Genomic DNA, 18,014 nt, shown 5'->3' with positions numbered 1-18,014 from the left:
CACGTCCGCGGCTGTGGCTCCCCTGGGCCGGCCAGCGCTCTGAGGCAGCACGAACCACACACATGGCCCCAAAACGTGGCCGAGAGGCGGCACTCACCGTGGCGGCTGTGGAGGTGGTGGTGGCCCCCGGGACCGTTCGCTGAGGTGTCCCCGTCTGAACAGCTGTCGCCGTCCCAAGTGAGGGTGTCTGGGCAGCGCCACCCAGAACAAGCTGAGGCTACGAGAAGCCAAAACACAAGGTAGATAGAGGCTGCGGGGAGACGGCCTTCGTGAGACTCCCTGTAGCAGGCGGGACCCCACGGGACATGCGGCCTCAAGGGACCACACCAGCCCCGCGGCAGACCGCGTCCCCGAGGGCCACCTTCCTGAGCACCGAGGAAGCAGTATTTTGCAGCAAAAACTGACAGAAACGAAGCCAATGGCCGGGAAGAACCTGGTTGTCAGAAGTCGATCCTAGAAGTCACATGGTGACCAAAACAAATAATCTTTTAATAACCAAACCAGATCCCGTCTCAGAACTGAAAAGAACAAACAGAGAAACCAACTGAAAAGCCCGTCACCTGGCTCGTGCAGGCAGGCTGGTGACAAGGAAGCCAGGACGTCACACCCACACGGGCAGGCGCCCCCCCCCCCATGCGGGGGGCGGCACCAGGACTCGTCGGGGTCCCGGGCTCCCCCACCGCTGCCGGACCAACCTTTCTTTGTTCCCCCAAAGCGAGTCACATCCAGAAACATCCTGGAAAGGGGGTTTTCAGAGCAGGCGGGGACTTGATGTAGTTGGTGTTGGGAGGGAAGGGCTACTTTGCTAAACGAATATATTTAAGCCAGCAAACAACTAGACATCAAACAACAACTGTCCTCGGTCAAATTCCCAAAACTTCTAGTCTACATGAACAATCAGGATGCAAATATTTACTGTTTTTTTTTTTTTAATTAGCACTTTTCCAATTTAAAAATGGAGACTTCTCCAATTTTTTAAACGTTACTCTCTTACGACTTCGGAAGGTAGGGGGCAGTGTAACCCCGAGCGTGACTCGCCTGCGGCTCTTCTAAGCAACCAGGCCCCGGCGCCCTGCCTGCCGCACAAGGGGCTCTGATGGCACGGCCGCTACGGCGGGCGGCGGGCGGTGGGCGGGCAGCTGTCTGCACCCCCCAGGCTGTGGACACTGGTTTCACGGGAGGACTGTCAGTTGGAAGAGATGATGGGCTCTTCCTATATCATCTGTGTATTTTACTTGTAACGTTAAGCACGTATTACTTTTGTAACTACAAAATGGCAAATAAAAAACTTCAGAGGAGAAACGTAAAAGAACTGACCAACAGCCATCTTTGGGCCGCAAAAGGGGAAGAGCAGAGCTGCTTCGGGACACCCAGAAACAGCCAGGGCACTTCCAATTCTTGGGAGTTTTCCTTTACATCAAAATTTATTCCTCACACTTGCTTCTACTGGTCGGATGAATACACGTTTCACCTGGATAATTCTCAGATTGTGGGAAACTATGTTGATAAACTTATTTTCTACTAAATCTCATGCAAAAGCTGACCATGAGCTTCACTACCTTCTCAGAAAAGGTTCCTTTCACTATAACTGAAGTTCAGATGCGCCAATCAGACTGAACTCAGGCCAGAAGACCCCGTCTCAGGAAGCGCCGTTGCCTGGGCAGCTCCTGTCGCGGGAGACCACTGAGCTCAGTTACTTGGGACCCAACTGCTCCTCCAGCTGTTCTGAAAAGCAATGTCACGGCTGCAGACGCCAAAAGGCAAAGGAGGACAAGACCAGGGTGAGCGGAGAGAGCACTGGACGAGGTGCGGCTGCAGGGAGGCCGGCCGAGGCCACACCGGGATCGGGGTCCGGAGCCTCTCACACCGCACGTGTCCGCGCCCGTCAGGGAGGGGTGTTGTGAGAATCGCACGCATGAACGCACATACACAGTGAGGACGCGTCCTCCTCGGTGCAGGAACAGGTCGCGAGCAGCACACGCTTACCCCCCACCCCCCCTCCGCGCAGTAGATCTTCTCTGCCGCACCGTCAGTTACTAAGGCGACATGTTCAATTGTACTTCTGGCACAGTGGGAAGCTTTTAAGACTGTTGCTGCTGTTAAACTCTATGCGACTTTAAAGAAAAGCCACTCTGATCTACGCTGTGTTCCCCAAACTCCAAAACTTAGCATCCAGCACCCAAACTCGTGAGGCCTGACCCCTGCGTCGTGGGCACCGCGGAGCCCCAGCCTCACCTGAACCCCGGGAGAGCGCTGCAGCGCAGTGCTGGGCTGTACCGTCGTCTGGGCCTGAGACACTTGCTTGATTATGGTCGTTGGGGTCACCTGCCGTGCAATAATGGGGGTCCCAGGTGCCTGAAAAACAAGGAGGAGTCGCCTAGAAGGAGAGACAAGTGAAAGTAGTTCCCAGCACCTGGCGCACCCAAGACTCCATCCTTTAGTACAGAGCCAGCGCGCTCAAGGGCCCCCAAGGTCTAGTCACCAGCCTCAGGGAAGCCACCCTAAGTCTAAACTCTCCTTAACAAGTAAAAGTGTATGATCGGAACCTCCATCGTATAAACTGTAATACACTCCTTAACAAAGTCTCCGACCTGGCCTTTAAGGAACGCATACACCTGGGAAATCAATACTCGTGTGGATTTCTTGTAATCTTGGCCACAAGCACTAAAAAAGTAACAAAGGCACTACAGTAAGAAGCACGTGTTCCCTGGGCCTAAAGACTGGCCACAGTGCTGCAGAAAAGGAAGTAAACGAGACACTTAAAGTGAACTGTCCTACATAGTTAGGGTACATAAAACGAAATATCCCACATCTGCGTCTTACTGGACGGACCTCGACAGACCCTGAAAACTGCTCTGGCCTGCTCTGGATGTTCAGTCAGGGGAGGGCCCTTTGTGAGTCCCCACGCACGTACACGCCCTGTCTACAGCGGCAGGGGTCTCAACTCCAGAGGAACGCAGCTGAAATCACCGGAGAAAAGAGTTTTCGAGATCTTCCTCATCTCCATGTGAGTCTCTAACCAGCCAACCGGCTCAGAACAGCAGAACGGCAGCACGAGACAGAAAGGCATCAGGAGACAGAGTAGGGAGAGGTGATGTGCGGGCATGGACCCAAATGGAAACTGAGAGGCAGAACCCTGGGGGGAGGGGCGAGTCCCAGGCACTGGGCTTCAAGCATCCAACCCATCCTCCCTCCACAACCCCAGGGGGCCACAGCCGCAGGGGTCAGGGCAGTAACCCCTAAAGGCTTCAACGTCTGTGGGGGAGAGGGGAGTACTGTTAAACATAATCCTGTAAAGCTCTTCCGCGCCTCCCTGGCAGGAAGAGCTGACACTTGCTCAGTGCTCCCTCTGTTCCACTATCCCTGGCACCTAAACGTCCTAACTGGTCCCGTAACAGCCCTATGAGAGCAGCACCGGCGAGATGCGGGACCTCCACGTTGCAGAGGAGGAAACCGAGGCCCGGGAAGGTGGCGTCACAGGAGAGAAGGGGAGGGCCCAGGCGGGGTCCCGGCGGCAGACCCCGAGCTCCTCACGTGGGCCACGCCACACACCCCCGCCCCCTCCCCTCCCCCCACCCCCCACCCCCCACCCCCCACCCCCGCCAGGCCCAGCGCTCGCACTCACCTGCACGGTGGAGATCTGCACGGGAGGGGCACTTGTGGGCGTGGCCGGGCGGGGCGCCATGGCGGTCTGAGGCTGGGCCTGGGCGTGGGCCTGGGCCTGCATCTGGGCCAGGGCCTGCTGAGGAATCATTAACAGCTGCCCGTTCTCGCTGCGCACGAGGACCATACCTGGGGGAGGAGAGCTGGCATCGGGAAACACGTCCCAGGGCCGGACTCCATGGGGGAGCCCGGCAGCTCAGAGGAGGAAGGAGAAGCTGTCAAACACAGTCGCGGAACTCTAAACACACCTGCCGAGAAAGAGGGTCCGCAGCACGACAAAAACGTAAAAGGATTTTTTTCCTGGATTCAAACAGCAACAGTGGGCCAGGCAGCCGAGCTGCTCACGCCGCGGTCTGCCCCTGCACTGGCCTGCAGGTCAGGAGGCCCGGAAGCCGAGGGCCTCGTGTGCTCCCAACACGGGCTGCCCGGCGTGGCCAAGTTCACAAGGCAGCAGGTGTCTGGCGGGAGGTCATGGCTGGAGCCTCAGACCCGAGCCCTGCCCTGGAGCAGGTGTCCCCGCCCCCGTCCCCTCGGGCTGGGCTGGGCCCTGGGAGACAGCGCCCCACAGCCCACATGCCCAGGGCTCCCTGCCTGCAGTCCTGTGAGGCCCTGACACTCCTTCCAGGAACAGGACCGCTCTCGGGTGGGGGGGCAGTGCTGTGCCCACGACGACCTGGGGTGCCCACCACAGAGACACAGAGACACGGAGGACCACTTGCACTTCACGGTGCTTCAGCTACATCACTGGAAGCCCAACCCTAGGGGGCAGGTTTGGCGTTAATTCCAGCTTCAAAAACCGGCAACCAATTATATCCTAGATTCCATTAGAAACAGCAACACAACTTTCACACTTGATTTCCCATGACAGATTAGTGATGGAGCTGCAAGGGGAGACCTAAAAACGCCATAAACACCGTACTCTTCCCAAAGCGAGGCCTCAGCAGAGGTCCCTGCACGAGGCACCCCACTGAAGAGCGACGCAGCCGGGCAAGGGGGTGTCGACCAAGGAGCCTGCTGCCTGGGCAGCCCCTGCGTCCTCCCACGAGGCAGCTGAAAATCAGGTCCAAGAACCTCCTGCCAGCTTCACAAGTGACATCAGGCTTTCCCCTGCTGAACCAAACAGGAGTTCGATCCAACTCACAAGTCTGAGAAGTCTCTGAAGCCGCTGGGTCCCGGCTCCTTCGACACCCATCATGACATCAGGAAATAACAGGCCTTTCCCTGGGGTCACATCTGCTACTCTTGATCCAAAAGAACCACGTGTATGCCCATTACGAGAGCTTCCCTCCAAAACATCCCTTTTAAAATAAGCCATGCTGCAGCAAAGGAAACCATAAACAAAACAAAAAGACAACCCACAGTACGGGAGAAAATATTTGCAAACAATGCAACCGACATGGGATTAATCTCCGAAATATACAAACAGCTCATGCCGCTCAATATCAAAAAAACGAACAACCCAATCAAAAAATGGGCAGAAGACCTAAACAGACATTTCTCCAAAGAAGACATACAGATGGCCAAGAGGCACATGAAAAGATGCTCAACACTGCTAATTATTAGAAAAATGCAAACCAAAATGACAAAGAGATAACCACCTCACACCAGTCAGAATGGCCATCATCAGAAAGTCGAAAAACAAATGCTGGAGAGGGTGTGAAGAAAAGGGAACCCTCCTACACTGCTGGTGGGAATGTAAATTGATACAGCCACTATGGAGAACAGTATGGAGGTTCCTTAAAAAAACTAAAAATAGAGCTATCATACGATCCAGCAATCCCACTACTGGGTGTGTACCCTGAGAAAACCATACTTCGATAAGATACACACATTCCCTACATTCATAGCAGCACTATTCACAATAGCCAGGACATGGAAACAACCTAAGTGCCCATCGACAGATGAATGGATAAATAAGATGTGATATATATATACAATGGAATATTACTCAGCTATAAAAAAAGAATGACAGCCGCATAGCACAGGGAGATCAGCTCGGTGGTTTGTGACCATCTAGAGGGGTGGGATGGGGGGGTGGGAGGGAGGGAGACGCAAGATGGAAGAGATATGGGAACATATGTATATGTATAACTGATTCACTTTGTTATAAAGCAGAAACTAACACACCATTGTAAAGCAATTATACTCCAATAAAGATGTTAAAAAAAAAAAAATGAATGAAATAATGCCATTTGCAGCAACGTGGATGGACCTAGAGATGATCACACTAAGTGAAGTCAGTCAGACAAAGAAAAACAAATATCATATGATATCACTTATATATGGAATCTAAAAAAATGATACAAATGAACTTATTTACAAAACAGAAACAGACTCACAGACTTACAAAACAAACTTATTGTTACCAAAGGGGAAAGGCTGGGGGGGGATAATTTAGGAGGTTAGGATTAACATATACACGCTTCCATTTATAAAATAGATAATCAATAAGGACTACTGTATAGCACAGGGAACTCGACTCAATGTTCTATGGTAACCTATATGGGAAAACGATCTGAAAAAGAATGACTATATGTCTATGTATAACTGAATCACCCGGCTGTACACCTGAAACTAACACAACATTGTAAATCAACTATACTCCAATATAAAATAAAAATTAAAAAAATAAAACTAAAAATAAAAAAATAAAATAAGCCATGCTAAAAAAAAAAAAAAATCAGCTGCTGCAAATAACTCACTCTTTTGAAACCTGGGAACTTGTTAAAGCACTGAGGAGAGAAAGGCCTGGCAGGCTGACAGCCGGAACTGATGTATGTCCATGCCCTAAAAAGTTTGCGCCACGCTCGGGACAGGTTTGGTGGGCCAGGGGGAAGCTCAAGGGGCCAAAGAAGTCAGGGTTGGGCCTCTGTGGCGGGGTGTTGCACAGCCACCCACCCTGGCCCATGCCTGTGCTGGGGCCCCCAAAAGAGGGGTCTCGGTGAACACCCAGCCGTTCACTCACCGGCCCACTCAAACGCTCATCCAGAGACCCCTGCTCCCTCCTCGCAGGGATTCTAGGGAGCAGGGCAGCCGAGCAGGCCCCCGCAGTTCCCACGGCTGGACACCCCAATTTCAAACTTGCTAATGGGGCAGCTGATGCCTACACTTTGATTATCGAATGCTCGTTTGCTTGTAAAATGATGTCTGCAGAAATATAAAGGAATGTTTAAATAATATTCATGAAAAGCAACGGGATTAATATGGCCATGAAGGGACGGTGGTCTTTTGGACACAAAAGTCTAGGAAAATGGTCACTAGGGCTGTGTGATGTGCCTATGGTGAGACAGCAAGTTGGGGATGGAAGCAAAGGTCCCTCCAAGAAGTGACTGTTGGACCCTGGAAGTGACGAGACCTCTCTGCAGCACTGAAAACGTCTCGAGTGGTTACAGACACGGGAAAGCAACAGCCTCTGGGCATGAGGGCCACGGGGCTGGTCTGGCCAGCGGCTCCACGGGCAGGCGCTGCGCCCGGGACACCTGTCAGCTTCCCTGGGTACCACGTGCACAGTCACTGGTTCTGACAAAAGCGGAGTCAGACGTGCACTCGACGCCCGGGGTGAATCCAAACAGCAGCACGGCCTCAAACACCCCGCAGTAATGACACTATCACCGCTCTGGATCTTGTAAACTCTGGTTACCACGCTCACTTCAAACAGATAACTATGCAGTATCCATTCAAAGGCAAAGAAACACAACTCTGTCTCAAAATGTAACTGAAATGACTTTTAGATAAAAAAAAGTCATGGAAGAGCAATCCCCCGCATTTGCAACAGGCAGCACTGGCGGCCTGGGACGCACACCACCCGGGGCACCACCCGGGGCCCCACCCGGCCCCAACCCACGCCAGGAGGCCGCCTGTCGTCACCCCTCCGCAGGCGCAAGGCCAGCTCTGGGAGCGACTCAGGGAAGGGCCTTACGGACGGGGCCACCGAGGCCGGCGGGGAAGTGACTTCCCAGGAGCCCTGACGCGGGCCCGCACAGCACGGCGCTGCCCGCAGGAGCCCCCGAGGCCCCAGCGCACACACCCAGGCAGTCTGGCTTGAACAGCGACCCAGAGGAGGGCTGTATGCATGGGCCATGTTCATCCCAGCCTTACGTCGGGGAGGAAGTCAAACTTGTCGCACTGAACACAGCTTCCATTTCAGAAGGCCCCGCAGGCAGGGAACCTGCCCAGGTCCCCCTCCCTGCACCCCTCACCCCTCCACTCAGGACGCTCTGGAACCAAAACCGGCCAACGTGCAGGAGCAACAAGCACGACACGGCGAGTTCAAGCAGCCAGAAAGCCATTCAGGGTTTCGTTTTTAAATAATTTTAACATCTTTCTTAGTATTGAGATAAGTGTTCATGAGAGAAAACCTGAGAAACATGGAGATGTACAAGGAAGACAGCAATCTCCAGAAACCCCATCTCCTTTGGCTACTAGACTGTGTATTTCTTTCCACTCTCTGTCCTATGTGCACATGTATAACATATGTGTTTTGATAACCGTAAAGAAAATTGGGGTAATTTTGTTGATATTTGGCTTGGTAATTTCTTTTCAGAACCGTAATTTTCAGTGGTTACATGATATTTCATCCAGAACGTATTTATGATTTCTTTACTGATGAAGACAGGCATCTTCTATTTTTTGTTACTGTGCGAGCTCAGGTTCTTCAATTACAACGCGCAGCACAAACCCACATCAGCCGTGACCGAGCCTCCGCGTGCTCATACGTCAGACAGACATGGCACCGCCTGTTTGGGAGGCCGGGGGCCGACGCGGCCGCAGAGCAGAGAGAGCTCCGCAGGGGTGGGGCCGCGTCCCCCATCGCAGCCCAGGCACAGCCAACAACCCTTAAGGACTGAATGAATCCCAGCCGCCCTCAGTCACCAGAGTTCGACATCAACTCAAGTGTTCTTACCCAATGTTACGGTTCTTCTGACCCCTTTCATGCCAACATTTTTCACTGTATTTTTAACCAAAATGTAGGTCAGCCAGAGCTACACTACAAATTAAACAGGCATTTTCTGCCCCGCCTGGGAACGTCCACCTGCAAGACATCGCTTCTGGGGAAATGTTCTTCAGCATGACCTTCGGGGGCTCCGGCCTCGACCTCACCCCCGTCACACACGCTCGTCCTTCCACCTGGGCTCGGGGGGGCTCCCGGCTGCGCTGGCACAAGCAGGGAACAGCGGCCGGGTCAGATGGACCAGACCCCTCCCTGCCCCCCCACCCCGACAAGGGTCCCCAGCACCGTCACCTGCCGGACGGTGCAGAGAGTCTGCAGAGAGAGCGCTACGAAAGGCAGATCCTCTACAACCAAGACGTGCGAAATGAAACTGCCCCCAAACCCCGACACGAACACTGAAGAAGCCAGCATCGGGACAGGGGCACAGGGACCCGCACGTGGCGTGGTGTCACACAGCTGGAGAACTCGCTCCTGAGAGCCGTGACACGCTTCCTAGCCGTACAGGGGAGCCGGCGGGGAGGGCTCCCAGGACCGTCCCGTCCAGGCCCCAGGCCGCAGCAGCGGAGAGAGGAGTCTGGGCCTCGTGGAGCCTCCCTGAGACCCAACAGCCCAGCAGAACAGCCACTGGCCAGCGTGACGGTGGCCCTCCTGCCACACCACCTCCCCCAGCCCTGCCCAGGGTGCCTGCCCCTCCAGCAGGTCCCCATGGGATGGGGTCCCCCAACTACTCCAACGGAAGCAGAGTCAGCAAGACGCCAACACGGACGCTGGTGAAGCTGATTTAAATTACGGCCTAAATGTTCCTTTCGCCCTTGTGGCTGTTTGCCTTTTACACCACCTAAAAGAAAGTGCTTAAACCTGCAGAGCTGTGACTCCAGGAAGGCCAGTGTCGGGGGTAGGGGGATGGGAAGGGTTAAGACGAGTGCTCACGGGGCTCCCGCATCCTGGCCTCAACTTCACAAGCCCTAGGCACGGAGGGCAGAGCACGGCAACCACACCAACCTGTGTGCTGCCCTGGTGCCGCCCACGAGGGAGCCCGGTTCATGGCCGGCTCACGAGTGGGACCCGGCCCCGGCCCCAGGGTTTCACTCCTTCAAGAGCAGCTGGTCAGTGCCTCGACCTCACCACACTTTGGGGACACTCCACCCGCCTCACCCAGGACGCCACAGGATTCTCACCATCATTCCTGAAAATTCTCACTCTTGGCCCTGAAGTGGTGCAGGACCCACCTGCAAGTGTGACATGAGCTCGGGTGTGTGAAGAAGTCGACCCAAACCTGGCGCTCTGTCCCCCTCGAAGGCTGGTCTTACTTCTTCAAGGGGCATCTGTGCGGTAACAGTAGGCACACAGGGCGTATTGCTTCTAAAACCGGTTTCCCACTAAGCCAGATGTGTTCTTTGTCATCATTGCAAGGGGCAATTGAAGGCTCGAAGCCGAAGCCGGAGCAGCACGCGAGAAAACGCTGCTGTTGCCCAAGTGCTAAGAGCACTGGCATTCCTGCATTCCTGAATATTTAGCTCAAGACAAGCTTCTGACCCAATTCAAGGTCCAGCGTCCACAGCTCCCTGCACACCTCACATGTTGTTGTAAAATCACGCACTTTTAATTCGTACACTGAAGACTACAAGACGCTGCTAAGGGAAATTAAGGAAGACCTACATAGGTGAAGAGACTTACCATACCTTGTTCATGGGTCGGGAAACTCAGAATCATTAAGACGTCAGCGCTCCCCAAACTAACCTGCAGATGCAATGCGATCCATCAAAACCCCAGCAGCCTTGTGCGTGGAAACAGACAAGCCGATTCTAAATTCATATAGAAATGCCAAGGTCCTAGAGCAACCAAAAATCTATGAAAAAGTACACGGTCGGAGGACTAACACTTCCTGTTTCAAAGATGGATTAGAAGGCTACAGGAATCGAGACGGTACAGAACTGACACAAATTCAGCCATAGACCCCACCACGCACGTGCACGCACACAGGGCCTCCGCCTGGAACCTTCCTCTTTCCCAGCTGCCTCCTAACCCCCACTCATCACAGACCCCTCCCCACGGTCTGGGGTTCCGTGCACCCTGCTCCTGCAGCTGGGTCTCCCTGAAGGGCTGGACCCAGCACCCTGGCCTCCCGCCCCTGCTAAGTGGAAGCTCAGTGCGACTGACAGGGCACAGAACCACAGGGGTTCGCGATGCCGGCCCCACGGAGTGTTCCGGCCCTTGTCCCACCAGGGCTGCTCCAGGCCGCAATACACCCCTCAAATGTTACTTCCTTAAATTCTCTTTAAGTACAAGTTAACTTTAAATGACTAACATACTTTAATAAGATTAAGAAATGACTAACGTGTGTATGTGTTTACATGTAACACACATCTTGTGTGTGGGTTTTGTTTGTGAAAGCAGCGCCCGCTGGAAGTGGACCCCTCTCACAGACCATAACCTAAAGCTGCCGACATCCACCCACAGACATCCTTCCCCACGGTGGCTGCGTGTTACGTGCTTTACCTAATGGCTCCAACAATACACACCAGAGGTGCAGCCGCTCACTCCCGTGTCAGCGACAGCTTAAATCGCTTTGATAAAACCGTCAGGAACAGGTGACTCTAGAGGGAGAGTACGCAGGTATTCACTGTATTAGTCTTTTCTGTAAGTTTTAAATTTCTCAAAATGAAAACTGGAGGTGGGAAATGCTTCGCTATGTAGAGATGCAACCAGAGGTGACGTGAGCTTGGTTGAGGGAGGGAAGAGGGGAGAGGGGAGAGGGGAGGGGGAGGGCAAGGTAAACAGGTGCGTCCCTATAACCCTACTTCCACAGGAGCTCAGGTCCCAGCCCGCGGCAGCAGGAACCCTGCTATCTGCCTGGGGCACCCAGCACACACAGCCCCCGTGCACACGCCCCGGCCTCCAGGCACGGACGGCCCAGTAAGACCAGGGGTAGAAACCAGATGACCTGCAGCGGCCAGGGACTGACCTGGGGGCTGGACACGGGGGAGGACAGCGCTCTGTGGGGCATGGCCACGTCAAGGGGAAGTGCACGTGGAGCCGGCCAGACCATCAGGGACGGCGCACGCAGCGGTGCCAGGAGGGCCAGTGAGCGGGCCGCAGGCCGGGGCCCCAGGGGGGGAGCGACGCAAAGCGTCCCCCACACAAACACCGTGCAGGGGTTGCGGCAGAGCGCGGCCGGAGACTCAGGCCCCCACACGTTACTTCTAACCTCTCTTCACTTCACACGGTGACTTTCACGGTCTTGATAAAACAGCAACGGTTTTAAGTGAGGCAAGGCGCCCTCTGGAGCTCCTCGGACGCTGCGTTTAAGAACCGCGCTACCGTGCACACACGTGCACACACGGGCACGCACCCCGCAGAACTGTCCCACGGGGCAGGCTGGAGAATGAGAGCGAAGGCAGGGTGGCAGGTGGGGGGTCGGGGACGGAGGGGGTCTTTCCCACGTCAAGCATGTCCGTACAGGCTGGAATTCTGTAAGGGACCTGCTTAGAGCATAATTTCTGAAAACAAAACTTTGCCCTAAAACTTGACTAAGTTGCCAGTAACCACAACTGTCTTATCTACTTTAAGAATTGGCCATGAAAACATCTATCTCGCAATTTCCAAAAGCAACACAAAGGGCCAAACAGCCGACGCTCAACCTCACTGATGAGCAAAGAGGAGCAGGTTTCAGGTGACGGCCTTCACCCCGCCCCAGACGCGGCTCAGGGTCATCTCCGCCCTCCGCCCCGGCACGGGGTGGGCACAGGGCACACACGTCCCTGCGAGGATCTTTCTGGCAGCACCAACATTGTGACGCGTGTCCCCTGACCTGGCGCTTGCTGTTCTGGATCCCTGTGCAGTGGGACACTCGCCTTCAGGGGCCAAGTGGCCGCAACTCTGCTGTACCCACGTGGTGTCCACAGGCAGTCCACCCACGCACTGGCAGGGACCCGTGCCCTTGACGTGCGACGTGACGTGACGTGAGAAGACAACGGCAGAACAACACACGTGACTAGCTCGTGTAAAAGTCATGTGTGTGTGCTCAGTGATGCACTTGAGAAATGAAAAACGACGGTCAAGATACACCTAAGGGTGAACTTCCCTGGCGGCCCAGTGGTTAAGACTCCATGTTTCCACTGCAGGGGCACAGATCTGATCCCTGGTTGGGGAACTAAGACCCCGCATGCCACGCAGTGTGGCCAAAAAAAAAAACCAAAAAGAAGATACACCTAAGGGCGCTGACCTCTCAGGAGAAGACACGTGTCCACAGTTCTTTAAATTAGCTCTAGGGTCACTTTGTCACTTAAATGAAACCACAAAAAGAAAAAGAGCACCAGGAAGCGCTGGGGTGACGGGCTTTCGGGGGCGCCACACCGCACAGGCCCCGAGGTCCCCTCAACCCTTGGGGCCACCTCCACCTCCCTCTTCCCCAAGGTCCACCACCGAGGGTGCCACCTGTGTGGCTCAGCCACCAGTGCTGCTCCGTGGCCCACATGCTGTCCCACCGTCTCGGACACTCCATGCCACCTCGCGTGTCTGGGGCTGGCGGGGCCTCACGAGTGCAGGGCTCCGGGGCTCCAAGCGCCTTGTCATCCCACGCCTCTTCTGGGTGGTAGAGGGAAAACAATGTTCCCCCAAAAGGATGCGTCTGGTGCCCCTGACAGCACAGCACGACGGAGGGAAGGTCTCTCTCCTCCAACCTCACCACGGACACGGGCCTCACCCCTGCCGCGGTGTCCGTGCACCTGCCTAACCAAGCGCACCTGGCCGAATGCCCTCACCCCTGCTTGTACACGTGCGGCAAACGGGGAATGGCTGTGTCACCTGCAGGTCTCTCCGGGCGCCTTTCGGTGGACCGCCTCTGTGGAGGACGCCTCCAGCCCGGATCCCACCTCTGCCGTCTCTTACGTCCTCACCTTAAGCAGCCAACAGTGGGTTCCCAGTTCCTCACATTTTCAAAATCCCTGAAATCCATGGGCCTCAGAGGCTTCCCCGAGTTCCTCCTCTGGGGGCCCTGGACCCACAGCCAAAGTGGCCAAGGATGAGGTTTCGGGGCATCCAAACGCCACCCTCCCAGCACCAGAGCCAGTGGCCCAGAGCCCGCGGATCAGCTGCCAGGATGGCCCTCCCGTGAGGACAGCCAGCGTCCCGCGGGCCTGGGTGGACCTGCCTTGGGCATTCCCGCACTCCTGGCAGAAGCCGGAGCGTATTGCACCGTGCGCCTACGTCCCGAGTTCTAAACATTCCACACTAATGGAGAACCTGTGCCCAGGCACCATTTTACGGTGTTCTCTCATCGGCGGATTCTGACCTCCATTCAAACAGTACTTTGCTCCCTTTGCTTTGACTGGCAGAAGCCAATCGGTGCCCTCCACCCCCCCACGGCAGCTGACAGAGCCCCAGGTGAGCACTCCTCCACTCAACCCGTTCCATTCTATCTTTCCTTTACCTTCCCTTTCCCCTGACCTTCTCTCAACTCTATCTTCTATTATTCTTATTATTCATCTGAAGTTCTTTCTAGAGTAAGAACGTGTGTAAATAAACAAAAGAAGGACGAGCAGATGCTCCTCCCAACCTCAGGGATGCAGCCAGCAGGCAGCTGCCTGAAGCACCCGCCTCCCCCGCAAAGCTGTGCGCGTGTGAAGAGCAGCTCCGGAAACAGGACAGGTGGGGAACACACAGCTTGCTCTGGAGCAACGTCCTGGGCCTTTCTCAAGATCAGTAAGCAAAGAGAAAAGAACCCTCCCTATCGGAGCCACCCGCAATGGCATGTGACTCGGCAAGCTCTGATTCCACGGACGGGTGAGTACCAGCTTCTCTTACCCGAACTCCACAGGCCTGTCCACCTCTACCCTTTCAGGTGTTCAACTGTTTAGTACATCGGCCTTTAGCCAGAGGCCAGAGCAGGGCTGATCTGAGAGCCGAAGGTGGGAAGCATGGCCCACCGCCCCAGACAGAGCCTGCCTGCTGCAGGGCCGGGCTCCGGCGTCCAGGCCGAGGGCCCGCGCGAGGCCTGCTCTGCGGCAGCTGACTCAACTCCAAGTGTGGGTCTACTTGTTGTCAACGCACTTTGAACAGTGTGAACCCCGTGCACAGTTTCCAGGGAACTACGGTCAGGCGGCAGACAGTACGCACGCCACAGGATGTACAGCAAACTTCAGCTAGCTGTGGCCACCTCACTCGTTGAGAACACCCGCGGAGAAGAAGAAGCAAAACAAGGGACTCTGAACTACATTCCTTCATTCCCTAAGCCAGCCGCCAGCCCGCCAGCGCTCACCGAGGACCTACTACGTGCCAGGCTGTGCAGAGCCCGACAAAAACCGCAAACACACACCGGCCTGGGGCTTCCTACACGGTGGGGAAGGCAGGCACTAGCCAGCAACCCACTGCCTCCCATCAACCCTGCAACCAATCAATGTGATCAATCAGTGCCACAACCAATGCTACAAAGGGGAAGTGCCCGGCACTCTGTGCAACCAGGGGACGTTCTTGCTCGAATCTGAGGGGCCTGACTGGTTTCCCGAAGGAAGCAACACCAAAACGACCCGGGAAGGAAGAGTGGGGGCTGGCTGTCAGGAGGGGCAGGGGAGAGCACCCCACGTCCCAGCAAGGCAGGCAAAGACCACCTGAGGGACACGCTGAGGAGAGAGCCAAGGGGACCCGAGGGCTGAGATCCAGGACCCCTCGGCCACCAGACAGGAGGGACGCGGGCCCAGGCAGCGCGTCATGGCTCCCAGCTGCTGGCTTCAGTGCTCTCCAGGGAGCACAGGGTGGCCGGAGAAGCCAGAGGACCAGGATGGGGAGGAGCTGACCAGCAACACTGCTGGGTTTTAAACAACTGAAGGAATCCCCCAGTAGCAGAACAGGCATTTGATAAACTCAAAGTCCACTGGACTAAAAAATTAACATCCTCCGCCAAGAAAAGCAAACAACTTTAGAAAATGAGGAATGGCAAGGAACTTCCTTAACTTGATGAAATAAATCTACAAGCCCCTATCTCCAACGGTAAATCATTAGAAGCATTTCCTTTGATATCAGGAACAATTCAAAGGTGCCAGTCAGCACCCCTTCTACCCAATACCATACCAGAGATCCCAGCAAGCCCCATAAACCAGAGGACAGACAGGTCGAGAAGTGGGAACACGAGGACTGGAATGACATAAAACTGTCACTAATTGCATACAATAGAATTCTGCACATATAACACCCCCCAAAAAATCTGCACATACATTTTTACATGAAAGTGCTTGATAACATCACTAGATTTAAAATCCCTATCCAAAATTCAACTACAATTCAACATTTCATCAACAAAGAATCAGAAAATGCAATTTTAAAAAACTACTATTTACAATAACAGGAATAAACTTAAGAGTGTCCTGGAATGAATCTAACAAAATATGTGTAAGACCTATACGGGAAAAAATATATAAAACTTGATTGAAAGATATTATAGAATATCTAAGTAGAGTGATATGCCATATTCATGAATACACTAAGCACTATATTGTGGATAGCAATCCTTCCCAAATTGACCCACAGATCAATAAAATTCTGATCAAAATAACCTGGGCCTCAAAGAGTTGATGCAAAAATTTATAAGCAAGATCAAAATACCAAGACTACAAAAAAAAGAGAAAAAAAAAAAAATACCAAGACTAGCATAGACAATTCTCAGGAAGAACCTAGTGGGATACCAGCCCCAGCAGACACCAAGAGTCAGCATGAAGCTACACTATTTATGGACCTGATGGTACTGATGAAAAGACAAATAAACCAAGAGAAAACTACCGACAGCCCAGAAACAGATCCCTACATAATATAAGACTTGAAATATTACAGAAGGGACATGCAGATTAGTGAGACAAGGAAGGTCATTCAAGTAAACAGTGCCAGGACGACTGTTTATCCAAATGGAAGAAAAGTGGAAACGGAACTCTAACACACCATATGCAAGTCTGATTCCAGGAGGATTAAAGACATAAAAGTGGAAGCAAACACTAAAATTTTAGAAGAAAATACAGGAGACCATTCATATGACCTTGGGTTTAGAAAGTGTTTCTTAAACATGACTGAAAAAGGTATTTGCCATAAAGGAAAAGACAAATTCCACTCCATTAAAATCAAGAACTCCTATTCATCAGAAGATACCATAAAGAAGGTGAAAAGACTAGCCACAAACTGAAAGAACACACCGATCACATACATGACCTATAAAGGAATCGTAAGCAGACTATAAACAGAATTCCTACAAATTAACAAGAAAATTCAAAAGAAAACTGGGCAAAAGGACATAAACAGACATTTCACAGAAGGATACCCACAAACAGCAGTAAGCATACAAAATGATGTCAACTTCCTCGATACTGAAGGAAAAGGAAATGAAAACTAAAACAATAATGTGACAGCATTTCACACGCACTATGTTTGAAGAATTGAAAACTCTGACAACACCAAGTGCTGTCAGGGATGTAAACAGACAGGAGCTCTGCGTGTAGGCAGGTAAAGTGCTGTGACCAGCATCACTCATGAACCAAAACCAGACAGCGATACTGCAAGAAGACAACACCAAGAGCCCTCACAAACTCACAGAAAAATTTTAGCAAATCAAATATAACAGTACATGAAATGGTACTACCTCATGGCCAAGTGGGGTTTATCCTAGGAATGCACCATGATTTTAACATTCAAAATCAAATCCACGTAACACCTTATTAACAGACTAAAAAAGAAAATCCACAAGAGCATCTCAATACATGAAGGCATTGGACAAATTAAACATCCATTCAAAACTTCTCACCAAACTAGGAATAGGAGGGAATTCCTCAACCCAATAAAGGACATCTATGAAAATCCTACAGCTAGTATCATACATTTAATGGAAAAAAGTCTGAGTACAATTCCCCCCAAATCGGAAACAAGGCAAAAATGTCCCTTCCCATTGCTTCTATTCAACATTATACTAGAGGTCTCAGCTGGTGCAATATAGTGAGAAGAAAAATAAAGGTATGCAGAACAGAAAGGAAGAAGGAAGCCTCTCTTTGCTGCAGACAATACGGTTGGATGCCTTTGTAGAAAATCTTAAGGAATCCACAAAACTGCTACAAGAACTAATATATGAATATATACGAATATACTACTATATGAATATATATGAATATATAACTAATATATGAGTTAGACAGTCACAGGATGTAAGGTTAATACTTAAAAAGCGACTGTATTTCTAAATACTAGCAACAAATAATGGGAAATTGCAATTTTTTAAAGTACCATTTATATAGCATAAAAATATGAATACTTAAAGATATGTTTAACAAAACATGTTAAAGACATAAACACTGAAAACTATAAAATAATTCTGAGAGAAATACTGAAAGACCTAAATAAACGGAGAGGTATACCATGTTCATAGATC

The 18,014-nt window shown here is 52.5% G+C and overlaps 1 protein-coding gene across 1 annotated transcript in view; it reads right to left on the bottom strand.

Annotated features, from left to right (window-relative positions):
• The window catches only part of TAF4 (TATA-box binding protein associated factor 4), a 71,083-nt gene that overhangs the window by 26,618 nt on the left and 26,451 nt on the right, over positions 1-18,014 (bottom strand). The window contains exons 2-4 of the mRNA XM_061207927.1: positions 3,626-3,792; positions 2,236-2,355; positions 98-217 (exon numbers count right to left, since the gene is read on the bottom strand). Coding sequence (XP_061063910.1) covers positions 98-217; positions 2,236-2,355; positions 3,626-3,792 — 407 coding nt within the window. The remainder of the gene's footprint in view (positions 1-97; positions 218-2,235; positions 2,356-3,625; positions 3,793-18,014) is intronic.

Source organism: Eubalaena glacialis, chromosome 13, assembly GCF_028564815.1.
Source record: "Eubalaena glacialis isolate mEubGla1 chromosome 13, mEubGla1.1.hap2.+ XY, whole genome shotgun sequence".
In the NCBI taxonomy this organism is placed as follows: domain Eukaryota; kingdom Metazoa; phylum Chordata; class Mammalia; order Artiodactyla; family Balaenidae; genus Eubalaena; species Eubalaena glacialis.
The sequence above is the reverse complement of the archived record's forward strand: the minus strand, read 5'-3'. Positions and strand labels throughout refer to the sequence as shown.